Source organism: Spea bombifrons, chromosome 5 (assembly GCF_027358695.1).
Source record: "Spea bombifrons isolate aSpeBom1 chromosome 5, aSpeBom1.2.pri, whole genome shotgun sequence".
In the NCBI taxonomy this organism is placed as follows: domain Eukaryota; kingdom Metazoa; phylum Chordata; class Amphibia; order Anura; family Pelobatidae; genus Spea; species Spea bombifrons.
This window is the reverse complement of record NC_071091.1, coordinates 57,084,728-57,099,176: the sequence shown is the minus strand read 5'-3', so window position 1 is coordinate 57,099,176 and position 14,449 is coordinate 57,084,728. Positions and strand designations below refer to the sequence as shown.

Sequence of the window (14,449 nt, the reverse complement as noted above, 5' to 3'; positions counted from 1 at the left end):
TGGGCCTATTATTATGAGTATGTATAGTATATACAAATAAGGGCCCAAATAAGGATTTAAATTGGTCCTGAGACTTTAAGGCCAGTGACCACTATATTACATATTTGCAGCCACCTTCTGGATACACACGGCTGCACTCCATGTTCTTGCACTTGCATAGTGTGCGGCCATGCGTATCCAGCCACCAGCTGCACATTAAAGGACCAGATCTGTTTTGACTGGCAGTGAAGTAAGCGGCCCACCTAGTATTTGGCCAGTTTGCCAGATGACCAGTACAGCCTGGTAATAATTCATGCATTTATAACTCTGCTTCATCATGATGGCTGGATCCTGTTAACATACCAAAAATAGGACTGAAAAAAAACTGTCTGCTAACGCGGGAGCATGAAAACAGGAGCAACACATTACTGAACAGGTTTTTCCAAATGTTAATAATCTGACACACATCAGGCAATGCTTATGTACACTCAACTTTTATGCATTATTTATAGATAATTGCGATACTTTTGAGTTTAATAGGTACTAATGAGAACAGGGGCAAGCTTAGGGTTAGTGCCGTCTGGGTGGAGTATTTATTCTAGGCCCCTATAACTAACATGCATACATATGAACACGTAAACTCGCTTTAACACCCACTCACTCAAACACTGTAAACTTACATACACACACATTCTTTTTCATGCTCCTCCTCTCCTCCTTCCAGGCACAAATAACCATAGGCTGACCCCTGACACTCCAACGCCATACGCTGACTCACAAACTCACAATAACACACACACATGCTAACACCAAATACGAACACACACACACACTCATGCTAACACCATACACTTACACACTATATACCACCATACCGTAACAGACACACATGGTAACATTATATGCTCCCAAACAGTAACACACACGAATGCTAACACCATAGGCTCATGCGCAGGCATGCTAACCTCATAAGCCAATACACAAACACTCTAGCACTACATGCTGATATACACACTAATGCAAATGCCATACAGTAACCCCCACACAACACCACACGCACACACAGGCTACACAACTCTCATATACATGCACACATATATATATAAACGATATATTGTTGGGGTTTGTGTGCATATGTTTGTGTATTTACAGTATGCATAGTTAGTTCGTGTGCATATTATATATATAATATATATAAATACAAAAAATGTTGGTGCCCCCCCTGCGAGGCGTAAGGTTAGGACCTGCATACATACAGTAACATTCTTATACACACGCAGTAAATATTTACACACACTAACAAACTAACATATGTACTTATCCCTCAATATGACCCTGATCCCTCACGGTCCTTACAAGATACGTCAGCACTGGGAAATGACGTCGTATTCCGACACTGAGACTCAGCATTACACTCAGCATGTTGGGGCTAAGGAAGCGTGGCAGTACGTCTGAGGGTCGTTGTTGGAGCTGGTCCTAGGGGCCCAGGTGGCCTTCTTTACACAAGTGTCTCTACTAACACAAGGCCACATAACATTACATGACCGCACGGTTGTGGAGACACTATAGCCAAGAAAGCAGGGAGGCCGGGCCCGGTACATATGTATCGGTAGTAACCCCCCGATGGCAGCCCTGGACCCAGTGTCCCTATATATGGAAAATATGTGTGCTGTATATGAATTTACAGCAACTATTTTACATACAGGCGACAATAAACAATGTAACTCTATCTGTGGGTGTTTAGACAAGAAGAAACATTTCTGTTTTGCTTAGCTGTCAATTATATACTTTTTTGTCATAAACAAGCCATTCCAGGTACATTCTTTGAAGCCACCAGGGCTATTGTGTTTTAATTATTTACACAACATGGTTTATCATAAACAAATAAAATTCATTGGCTCAATGGTAGAGTGGGTCCATATTAGCCATGTTATAGATAGTACCACAATAAAAACAAGTGGTTAAACTGTTTTAAAACAATTCTAGAGTTCACATACTATATTCATTTTAGAAAACTGCATATTGGTGATATGAATATGTTCTAGTTATGTTATCATAGGCAACTAGACTAGACAAACACTGTGACACAATATTAAACGTTCTTGTGGTCAATAATAGAAGGACTCAGTTTCAATAACTAAAACAAAACAAAAGTCTATAAAAGAAATGACTCCAATATATCTGTGCAGAACATTAGCACTAAACGCTCATGGAAAGTCACCCCAAATAAAGATAAAGGAGGTTTATATTACATAAAATAAAGTGTTCTTCCCTTCAATGTAGAAACTAGATAACTATGCAGAACTGCAGGTAATACCCAAACAAAAACACGGGACTTCCACTTTAAGAATGGTTGCATGGCCTTCGACTTCACAGCTTGCACAGAAATGCAGTTGAACTATGGTGACCACATGTCCCGGGTCCCAGTCAGCCTCAATCCGGGACAATGCATTGTCCCAGAATTAGAAGTTTGAGTGAAGGAGGTCTCAGCCAATCAGCAGAGTCCCTCCTTCACACCAACCTCAGTGTAAGCTGCAGCCAGCACCAGGTATGTATGTGACGTGTTTGTCTGTTTGTGTGACTGTGTGTGTGATGTCTGGTAAAAGAGGAGTTAATTCTCTGAATCTGCTCATGCCTGGGTAATAGAGGGGTTAACACTCTGAATCTTCTCATGCCTGGGTAATGATTGTATGTATATTATTAAATCTGAAATTAACATGGTTTCCAAGGCTTCCTAATAATTAATATATAATAGTATATGTGAATCAGTGTGTATGTGAATCAGTGTGTTAAATTGTATTAAATTGATCATTGGGTATCATCCATTCCCCTCAAAGTATGTGTGAATAAGCTAAAAAAAAGTTGTATTATTATCATTGGTTTGTTTAGTCAACATATTCTGCAGAACTCATAAACTGGGAAGGGTTCTGCTCTTAAAAGCATTGTTTTTCCTACTCTGTTTACTTTGGTTTTCTAACTAAATGCAATGTAAGAAAGATGACTCATATCAAATTCCCAAACCTCTATTAGAAACAAGGAAAGGGTCGGGCCAGAGACAGGATTGGGCAGGGTTAGGAGGGTTTCCACCTTACCCAAAGAGCCAACTAGCGGTACTCAGATGCAGAGCATCTGGGGGAGGCTGCATGGGACCTGCAATGCAACATCAGAGGCAATTGATTTTACTGTCCATTGGGGGGACCAGGGGATCCCCACTGCTCACAAATGTAGGGCAAGAGGACAGATACATGGAACAGCGCCTGAAAATCAATAGTGGTCATCAAGAATGGTATATGATATAAGGTGGCACTTAGGTATCATATATATTCAAGTGCATACCGTATAACAGCTGGAAATCACCTATAATTTTCTGACTGTGGAACAAGGTCAAGGTCTACTTGAGGGCCAATGGCTTTTGTCAAACTGCATCTTCCAGGTATTAGTTTGACAAGCCCCATTGGAGGCAGTTCATCAATAAATGGATAGCTACTGTACTTTTTAACATTGGTAAGATCTGGATTTACAAAAAAGGCAAATGCCACAATATGTGGAGCTTTATCTCTTGGTTGAAAGTGACTATTACACAGTACTCATTTTTAGGGTTCTATAAATAGAGCAGATATATTCATACATAAGAAGAGACCTAGGCACTCATTTGTGATTTTTTTACATGCAGATATAAACTGGGAACTTTCCAGGAGAAGTTCTCTGCTGGCAGCCAGTAGTGCGATGGTATTAAGGTGGTACGGATAATGTTACAAGGACAGATACAGAAAGGAAGGGACAGGGTTAGCAGGTATAATGCATACCAAATTGAAAGGACAGAGGGAAAGTGGAGGAGAGATTAGGAACAAAACATTACGCCCTATATTAAGTGTTCAGTATAAGCTACACACTAATGTAAGACCAACAGAGTTATTCCTTCTGATCTAGATGCCCTCATTTAATATGGCATATTGCTTCCATGGAGAGTTTGAGGGGACACAGAGTTCATAGTAAGTACACAAAGTACTGAGAGGAGATGAAGTGAACTAGTTGCGCTGCGCTGTCTGGAGTTACATCAGTGTTGACTCTAGCTATGCGGGGGATTTATTGTAATGATTAAAAACACAATGAAGCGAGGGTGTGCGTAAATGTTATCAGCATATTTAATTAAATACACATAAGAATACCTTGCATAATTAAACTAGGGATAAAGCATTAATGCTTACAATGTATCCAACAATGTTTACAAGAATATCCAAAAATCCAGTACAACCATAGGAGGGTTCTGGTTGATGTAAATTTGTCCATAGGTTAGAGAAGTCTATATGAAGGGTGTTTAGAAAGGTTAAGAATGGAGTACGAGCAAAACAAGAATATTTTGCAGAAGTTGTGTGTGGCTCCATCAAATTTCAGTATGTACCCAATGTTTAAATACGCCTCATTTGTAAATCATGACGTGAAGCAAACAGAAGATGATCATAAACGGATACTTCTGCTTCACATCCACAATTTCCCAATTACTTTTTTTAGACTTCGCATTAAAGAAAATAAATGCTGTTGGTCACTGTGGTTAAATTCTACTGCTGTTAACCCTTTGCCACACCACCTAAGCCTGCAGATAGCATTGCTTGGAAGACAATAAGACAGCCTTTCCAATGTCCGCAGCTTACCAAGAACCAAAAACAACAATAGAAATACGCAGAAGGTGGTACCTTTCGTCTAGTTCAAAGTCGTCTCCTTCAGCCATGTTCTATAGTTATCCAGAACAACCAGTTTAATCCAGGGACAGAGAGGTTCTCTTGAACTTCACCTTCACCACAAGGAGAACTGGAAAAAAAAGTTGGCCAGCTCCTATAAGCTCGGTGCTCAGAAAGTCTGTGTTTACAAACCTCCTGTGTGTCAACTTGTCTTGAATGAAGCTCACGGTAGGACGGTAGTGATTGGCTTCTATATATAGACTTCACAGTGAGCGCACAGACCCGAGTCTCCTGGGCTGTGCTTCTCTCCTACATTGCTGGCATGTTATTCAGTGGTGTGAGCAGACAACACCCACTTTTATTACTTTTATTTTGACAGTTCCTGCTGTATGTCCTAACCACAGCAACAAAAACACAGGGCAGCCTTACAGGAAACTGGACCTTTTGCAATACGTCCATACTTAACCTTCAAAGGTGCTGTATTTATAACTTAATGCGGCATAAGAAACATACTCCCCTTGCTTTTTTTGTGTTCTCATGACGAGTGTGACCTTATTCATGCTTTTTTAGGGAGTGTTTCATAGTTTTGGGACACTGATAGGTTGCTGGCATAGAAGCTGAAACGGCTCCTTAAAAGACAAGCCCTGTTACTAAAGCTGTTTTATTCAGAGCTTTAGCATAACTAAATACAGTTATCAAAACTGCCTATAGCTTTTGTTTTTTGATCAGTGTAATTATTTGGAGATATTTTTTGTTTTTTGCTGTCTTGAGTTTTCTCCCTTCTCACTACTTACAGAAACATAGAAAGGGATGGCAGGTAAGAACCATTCGGCCCATCCAGTCTGCCCAACCTCTGAATACTTTCCTTAGTCCCTGGCCTTATATCATATCTTATGCCTATCCCATGCTTCTTTAAACTCCTTCACTGTATTAACTTCTATCACCTCCACTGGAAGACTATTCCAAGCATCCACTACCATATGTGTCCTACTTGTATATATATCTATATATGTATTATGTCTACTTGTTCTGGTAGTATTTATTCTGTTAAATAAACTCTCCCTTCATTCATCATGTTGATTATCTTTAAGTATTTAAATGTTTCTATTGTATCTCCCTCATTCTACTGCTAATACCTCTCGCTATACAACCAAGCATTCTGCTAGAATTTCCTGCTGCTCTATTGCATTATCTTCCTACCTTTAAATCCTCAGAAATAATTACCCCTAAATCCCTTTCCTCACACGTTCAGGTTAGGACAGTATCAAATATTATATACTCTGCTTGGGTTTTTATGCCTTAGGTGTATTATTTTTCATTTATCCACATTAAACGTCAGTTGCCGCAGCTCTGACCATTTTGGCAGCTCTTATAACTTGCTTTGGCTCTTTCTGCCTAATCTTATAGTCTGTCTATCTTTTTGGTTTTTACTATTTTTGCCACTTCTGCGAAGTACCACAGTGATTTCTTTAATTACTTGCCAACTGTACCAATTTTCCAAAAGTATTGGGACACCTGACCAGTACACCAACAGGGATTTTTATGACATTGCATCCTAAATACATAGTCATTAATTAGTAGTTGGTTCCCATTTGCAACTTTAACAGCTTCCACTCTTCTAGGAAGGATTTCCACTAGATTTTGGATTGTTTCTGTGAGAATTGTTACCCATTCATCCAGCATTTTTGAGGTCAGGCACTGATGTTGGATGAGAAGGCCTGGCCTGCAATCTCCGTTCCAGTTCATCCCAAAGGTGCTCGATGGGGTTGAGGTTGGGGCTGTGTGTGAGTCAGTCAAGTTCTTCCACACCAAACTCATGCAACCCTCTTTTTATGGACCTTGCTTTGTCATGCTGGAATAGAAAAGGGCCTTCCCCAAACTGTTCCCACAATGTTGGAAACATAGCAATGTCCATAATATCTTGGTATGTGACTTGGAAGATATGGGGATACAAGATAAAACACTAGATGAATTAGTACATTTGAGTGTGTTTTTGTGCTTAAATGTTATATAAAAATAGATATGATATATATTGATGTGTGTCACATTATTGTTTCACTGTACAAGAGTGCCAGCTGATTGGTGGAATTAGGCGACCATTTCCTCTACAAATTTGATATGCTGCGTAGGGAAGGCATTATGTCTGTTTAAATCAACAGTAAAAATCCAGCCAGCACAGAAGACTTTTTAGAAGCACAGAAGACAGATTTAGGAGGAGAGGCAGGGCATAGGTCAAGAGTTTTTAATGCGATGTACCAACAGCTTGTCACAGGAACAGACAGAGTGCATGTCTATGGAATAAACTGGCAGCAGCTGCCTCAGCCATCCCTGTTAACAGTCTGTCATGTGAGAACTCTGTCGCTTTCCAGAGCCACATGACAAACAGGTTCAGATTATGGAGGAAATGCCTTGGCAGGCTTTGGGTGTTCCCGCCATGCATCCAGAATAGTTTGTATTGAGGGTTGTGCTATTGTGGTTGTGTGTCAGTAAATGTAAGAGTTACAGCTATCTTCAAATCAAGACTATTGAATAAAAAAATGATAATTTGTGATGTGAATATGCAACTAGCACTTCCGATAATGATCATTATAAATATGGCTCTTAAATATCTGTGAGCTACTCTCATGTGATTAGCAGACGTGTTTCTCAGAAGAAACATGGTAAAACAATTGTGGTCTAGCATAAGGCATCTGCTAATCCTACTTAAATAGCATGAGCAACCAACAATGACGTAAACATTAATCTTTCTTCTAAAAGGGACTGTAGAAACTGAGAGGACTTAAAGAGACTACAGGTAAAGATGTAAGAGTAATCTGTTATTGTCCTAAAGCTTACACTTGCTTAGCTAGTTAGCACTTATGAACACCTTTATGACAACAGCAGTGATTCAAGAAAGTTTAAAAACTGTGGATAGGGAAGTTTTGTTAGAATCAAGAATATGGAACTCAACAGAAATCTGAAAATTCCTTAGAGCAAGCTACATAAAGCTGTCTGTTTTTGCCTGAGCAAGTCACATAGTCTTTGTATTGGGAATGCTGGAGTTTGGATAGGTTTAGCTCTATCCAAAAACCCCTTGGCTTCTGAGCTACCAGGATTGTGTGGCACATCAGCAACCCATTGCTGAATCATGGAAACCTTGAGACATCTTGGGGGGTAATACTGAGCGTAATATCCCAAGCCGATGGTAAAGTTCAAAATATAGGGATCCTATACGGAGATAATACAGACTGTGACGGAACCCCCCATCACCGGGGCCCCTGGAGAGGCCTGACTGCAAGCCTCCTCCCTATTGACTATGGGCCCTGGCTTTGTAGATACTTCTGTGGCTACCCCCAGAAGTATATCATCTCATCACTTGCTGAGGGGATTATCCCTGGCAGACAGCTAGGATCTGCAAGCAGGGAGTGACAGCCATAGTTTTACTTTAATATCAGACACCCCTCACCCCATGGTGCACTACTATGTTGCCCCCCCTTCCCCCAGTTCCACCACTACAGACATTTACCCCAGCCATCCCTGGAACTGGTTTTGGCCAGTGATAGTGGAGGTTGGGACCCTATTGTATAGTTAATCCTGTTACTGCCCCTGTTGTCTCTGGGTGGCAGATTAAGGGAGCGGTTTGTATCCCAATATCTTGATTTATGTTAATGTTGTTTTGCTGGATATTTCCAGCCATGTGTGTCTAAAATAAATCAGTCTTCGTTTTGGTTTATACCCTACAGTGAGTCTCAGCTAGTGACTGGGAAACCGGGGAAAGAGTGTGGTGTCCCAGGCTAAGGGAGCACAAGTCAGCAGAGGTAGTCGGTCAGACTATCCAGCTCCGTTACACAGACAATATAAAAAGGTCAAATTAAAGGAATAAATAGTAAATTAATGTAAAGAATAAAATGTTCTATTGCCAGCCATTAAGAAGGAAATTTGTAGAAGTAAATTAACCTGAAGGAGAAAATGCTCTAAAGCCATAAAAAGGAAATGGAGAAGGGCAAGAATGAGAAAGTGAAGCACCAAAAGCAATGATCACAGACGTTACCAGCGCAATCAATCAGACAGAACACAATGAACTTTGGAAGCTCTTAACAAAACTACTATTGTAATACAATAACTTAGTTACTATTGCAACCACCTTGACAAATGAAAGAAACATTACTTATATTACCTTTAAAACAACTTCAGAAAAATCTGATGAGGTCTGATTGATGAGGTCATTGGGAACTACACTACATGTTCTGTAATATTTGAATACTGCCTAGAATCTAGATTTTCGTTGCCTTTTCCTGAGTTAATTTTTTTCTACCTCTACAGATAAACCCAAGCTTGGATAAACGTGCCACAACCTATGTGATTTTTATGAATCATTTATAAAGATTTTGTATACCACAGACAAACATGAATAATATTAACTCTTGTACTCTTGTTAAGGCACCATAGTATTTTTGACAAACACAGCTCCCACAGAAAAAGTAAATGGTGTTACTAAATAACTAGCGTCAGCTACCTGCATAATTGTGATTCTGCGTCCCACACAATAGAAATGCTCAATTCCACTTTACCTGCATCAACATTTGCATGGGATTTGAGGTTCATTCAATAACATTTACACTAATAATCACCTGTTTCTGTTGTTCAGCATTACATTGGTAGGTCTACATTACCTTCTTTCTACCAGAATGGTGGTTTGTTAAATAGGTAGTGCTACATGTCATACTTTTATATAGTTCAGCTTATTTATTGTGAGCAATTCTATAACAAACTTTTAAAAGTGGTGCTATTACCAACAAAATTGTCCATTCAGAAGGAACATTTCTACCTTATTGGAGAGCACAATTGGGATCTTCCCTGATGACTAGTTGGGATCCATGATCAGTGCCACTTTATCCTGCAAATATCAGCATACTACACTCCTATACAGCCTTTGCTCACCTTTTTGAGTAGGAAGATTGGGATATGACATCATATCATGAGATTCCACATCACACACCAACAAAGGCTGTATAGGAACTCACCATACTAACATACACCAGCTACAGTGGCACACATCATAGGCCCCCACTAGCCACCAAAAGTAGGCCCATATCAAAATGTACATGTACGGGCTTTGTCATTAAGGGGTTAAGGTTTCTAAAAACATTATTATTATTAAAAAATATTTGGCACCAGAAAAACAGCAAATAACAATGGAGGGTATTTTAAAAATAAAAATAATATTTGGTAACCTCTAAGTTCTGTGACATTTTTCTAGAGGATGCCGTGCACAGAACATAAACAGCTTCTGGGAACAGCTTGACACAGACTGTCACAAGGCTCATCCATATGGTGTATCGCTTCACAGGGTTCAACACATTAGTAAATACTGTGTAGCAAGGGCTTTCACAACTCACTAATATGGTTTCTTATAGATTCTGGAGAATTTGCTGCTAACACTGAAATGGATGAATTGTATGTCATTTCACTAGAAATATATATTTATTTGAATAACCTATGTAGTATCTTTCTATATTTAGTGGTAGGCTGGAAGTATCCCAGTGATGGTATAAACTACAACTAGCTATAATTAACTAATGCTAATTTGAAAGACCCTCTTTTAGGGCCATTCTAAAATGGCTGCTGTGTCACCGGCATAAAGGTGGTACTAAAAGCCAAAGGATGGAATTAGTTTACCAAGGGAGGAAGTGTAAAGAGTGTAAAGGAGGGATCCTGGAGATTTATTGGATGGACCTTATTTCCCCCACATAAGAACTCAGATACAGAGGTAGGTAGGTTTTTAAAAATATTTAATTTATTTTATTAAAACATTGTTACTCCTTTCATCCCACAGGGCATAGATTAATGGAGGGGAGGGGCATGTAATGGAGTCCTTGCCTTTTTAAAGATTTTTGTAACAAAAAAATCTTATCCCTTTGGTATATGGTCATATATATAATTTCATATATTTGGGGACCCCAGGTTGCTTTTATTACCCCCAACTCAGGTTATTTAACAGATGGGTTTTATTATTATTATTATGTATTTAGTATGTATGTGTTTTACTATGAGGGGGCACTCACAAGGCAACATGCAACCTCCATGGGATAGAATGTGAAATCTGTGAGTTGAGACTCAGTTACCTGTGTTTTTGGACTGAACTAAAAAAATAAAAACATATTATTTTAAGAAAATGCAACATTGTGATTCTTTATCCTACACAAGACAGAATCAGCTCATCATATTGCAAGTTTCTATATTTCAGCCAGGAATCTACTCAAATGGCATACATTTGGCTTAATTCCCAAACATGTTAATTATCATTATGGTTAATTAAAAACTATAAATAAATGTAATTACTCGGCTACTGTATGTAGTCTATGCTGAAATGTTAAACAAAATTAAGTGCAGAACAGATACTAAAGTTTGGTACCAAAAAACCCTTAATATTAAACCATAGCTTATAAAAACATGCTTTAAAAAAAAACTCATACCACCATATCACAGTTTTCAGATATTTGCAATAATAATTAGTAAGGTTGAAAAAAGTCCTGAGTTCTCCCAGGTATTCATCACCTCTTGTGGATCTTCCACTATTTACATTTACAATAATAATAATAAAACCCATCTGTTAAATAACCTGAGTTGGGGGTAATAAAAGCAACCTGGGGTCCCCAAATATATGAAATTATATATATGCTCTTCCTTAGAAATCCTAGACTTTGTTAAAATGTATCCTTGGTATCTGTGGTTTAATAAATGATAGCTGATACTTCTGCAAAGGGTTTATTCACTAAACTGTGAGTTCCCAGATGGGTTGCAGTGGGCAACTGAACCCCTCATCTTGGGGCTGAACTGGCCATTAATAACACGTAAGTAAATTAGAAGCCTATAGATTATACAGGGGCTTCTCAATGGTTCTTACAGGATACACTTGCTGTGATTGGCTATTTAAAAAGCACAGTAAATAAATGAACCACATTGCATGGACATTTTACGGGAGACAGAATAGTTATTAATATTTAACTAAGTTTTACTTCATAGAATCAACAGTGAGCGGCAATTTAATATACAACCAGCAACACTGAATTTAGAAGCTCTTTTTTAAAACCAAAGATCAAGTTCTCACAGCACTGAAAGATTACCTGTACTGAATACACCTTGTGGTTGTCAATAAAGCTGGGGAAAAAAACATGTTATTTTGTTGATTTGTTTGCATGCTTTGATAAGCTATCAAGGAAAGAGAACATTCCATTGGAGTTCAGTGACCAATCATTGACAAGCTTAGGATGCACACCTCCTTGTGACACAGTAACCCGGATATTTGCACAGATCCTTGAAGCACACACTAGCACGCACGGCCGCTCTATAGCCTTTTAACAATGAGGACAACTTTGCAAGCAGTAAACTATATGTTACTATATGTTACTGCAGCATTCTATAAGAAAGGCTAAAAAGCGGCAAAACTACATGGCCGCTTGGCCTTGGTTACCAGGCTTTTGTGCCAGAAAGATAACCTTAACGCTAAGGTAAAAAGCAATATACAAGTGTGTGCCCCCAATGCCTGTGCACGCCTTACTTATGCCTAGATGTGAGCCTTACTGCCCCTTTAAAAATGATAAACCGGTGCATTTTATATGCTAAATTTTTTTTATAAATAAAATATTTTCAGCGAATTGAGATGTTATTCTCTTCAGGGGATCTCCACTGTTCCGATGTGCACACAGCAACAATGAATATATATACAGGGTATTGATCCTGAGTTTCATGGTGAATGGATGGTTTCTCAAAGTCACACAATTGACTGTCACAACAAACAACTGAATTTGACTGCTTCATACTCTGTGCTTGGGTCTATAGCATAAACTACAAGTAAATGCAACATGGAAGTGGAGGTGAGTTTGCAGCAGGAAACATAAAATACATGAAAGACTAAATGTCCAACCTGCATATTCACGTCTACTATTTACACTCCATCAAACAAAACAAAAAAACATTACAATACTTTTATGAAAACGTATTTATAATCTGATCATAGTTATAAAAAAGTTGGTGGTCGTTCCTTTAGCTTCAGCTCATTACAGCAGTCATGAGACCTGGTTACCTACTGCAGTGACATAATGTACATCCCAATACACATCTGCATCTTATATGTATGATGAAAACATTTTAATGGCTCTTCTTCAAATATGTGGAAGCGGTATTTCTTCTGTGTCCCTCCCCCCAGCCATAACCCACGCATATACCGACATGCAAACACCTACTCACTCTAACACTGTACACCTGCGCATCTTCCTCCATCCCCTCCCTCGCACCACTAACCCAAGGCTAAACTCTAACACTCTAGCACTCTTGTACTAACACCCACACATGTATGCTGACACCAAATATTAACACGCACACTCATACTAACACCACTAATATACACAACCTCTAACCCCATACACTTACACATACATAATTACATGCGTGCATGCATACATACTCTCACTCCCTCTCCCATCATCAGTGCAGCTTGCAACCTCTCCATCCATCTTACCTCGCACAGAGAGTACAAGTTGTTGCCACCCTACTACCGCAGGGTCACGTAACACACATTATGTGACCTTGCTGGGTATCTCAGTTCTGGGTGCCTTGGTTACACGGTGCTCTGGGTTATCAGCATCCTGGTCAGCCACATCCTCATTAGCTGGTGGCATTATAAATTGGTCTGGAGTCAGATAATGCAATGTTACACATGACCCTGTGTTAGCAGGGGTGCAAGCTGCTTTGAAGACAGGCTCAGGCACTCCATAGGTTAAGTGAGTATGTATATAGAGAGACTATGTGTGTTTGTTAGCAATTTTATTTATGTATAAGCTGGTGTAGCATTAGTGTGTCTTAGTGTTCTTTACAATGAAGGAATGTTGGCATACCATTACACCTGGATTTACATGCCTGAAGGTGCCAGTCCTCCCCTGGATTGATGGAGATATAAAAGATCTCTCTTATAACCAGGCCCATTTATGCTACAGAAATATGTTTCTAGCCATGACAGCCTCCATATATCTTTAATAATAATAAGGCCCTGGGCCCAGCCATACCTAAGACATTGCACATTCAGCGTATTTACATTATTCATTGAATGTCCTGGATTGCATGTGATGGAGAACAATTTTGTTGTGGTGAATTAATATGTGAGGAAGCCTTAGGAAAGCATTAGTCTGGGATATTCTAATACCAGGTGCCCTGCTGGCCTTTCATCTTGGATGCCTTCTTTAAAATATGACCTTTCATGGGATAAAAATAGCTAACAAATATAGCAGTCACTGTATAGGCATGATCACCCATTCCCTACAAAGATGCCACGGTTTACTGTTCCAATGCAATGTTAGAAAAATCATTACTGAAAAGTCCCCAGCATGAGCGTCACAACATTAAAAAGCACTTGTAGCAATGGTGCTATTAATCAGAGTTTGGTGTCTGCACTTTCTAACATTTGACTTTGTGATTCCTAACACCAGAGTATAAAAATAAACTGTATGAAGCTAATCCAGTTGCATGCTATTGACATATTACTTTCCATCTGTATCCAAGCAATATTCTACAAGCAAGAGATGGAATGCAGCAACGGGAGACAAATACGAAGCAGGGTATCGCTACACAATATAAACACAGGGCTACTAAAAAAGCTCCTTTTTCCTAAAAATTCGAGTTGGTCCCTGCAGGTTTTTATTACTTCTTTAGTAATGAGCAGACACTACTGTGCCAAAAGGTGTGCTTTGGCCAGAGGCTTCCATGAGGTTTGAGGAATCTTCACCCAAGTCACATCTATCCTGCCCTTATTAAAT

General features: G+C 39.2%; 2 protein-coding genes across 3 annotated transcripts in view; one reads left to right on the top strand and one right to left on the bottom strand.

The window, feature by feature from the left end:
• The window catches only part of BASP1 (brain abundant membrane attached signal protein 1), a 267,975-nt gene that overhangs the window by 23,373 nt on the left and 230,153 nt on the right, over nucleotides 1-14,449 (top strand). The gene's annotated exons all lie outside the window — the stretch shown is intronic.
• Nucleotides 1-14,449, bottom strand: part of RETREG1 (reticulophagy regulator 1) — a 49,465-nt gene that overhangs the window by 10,179 nt on the left and 24,837 nt on the right. Inside the window, exon 1 of one of the 2 annotated variants that reach the window (XM_053466317.1) lies at nucleotides 4,674-4,903. The exons of the other annotated variant lie outside the window; for it this stretch is intronic. Within the exon in view, the coding sequence (XP_053322292.1) occupies nucleotides 4,674-4,708 (35 nt within the window). The 5' untranslated portion in view covers nucleotides 4,709-4,903. Of the gene's footprint in view, nucleotides 1-4,673; nucleotides 4,904-14,449 lie in introns of those variants that run through there. 2 annotated transcript variants of the gene reach the window in all.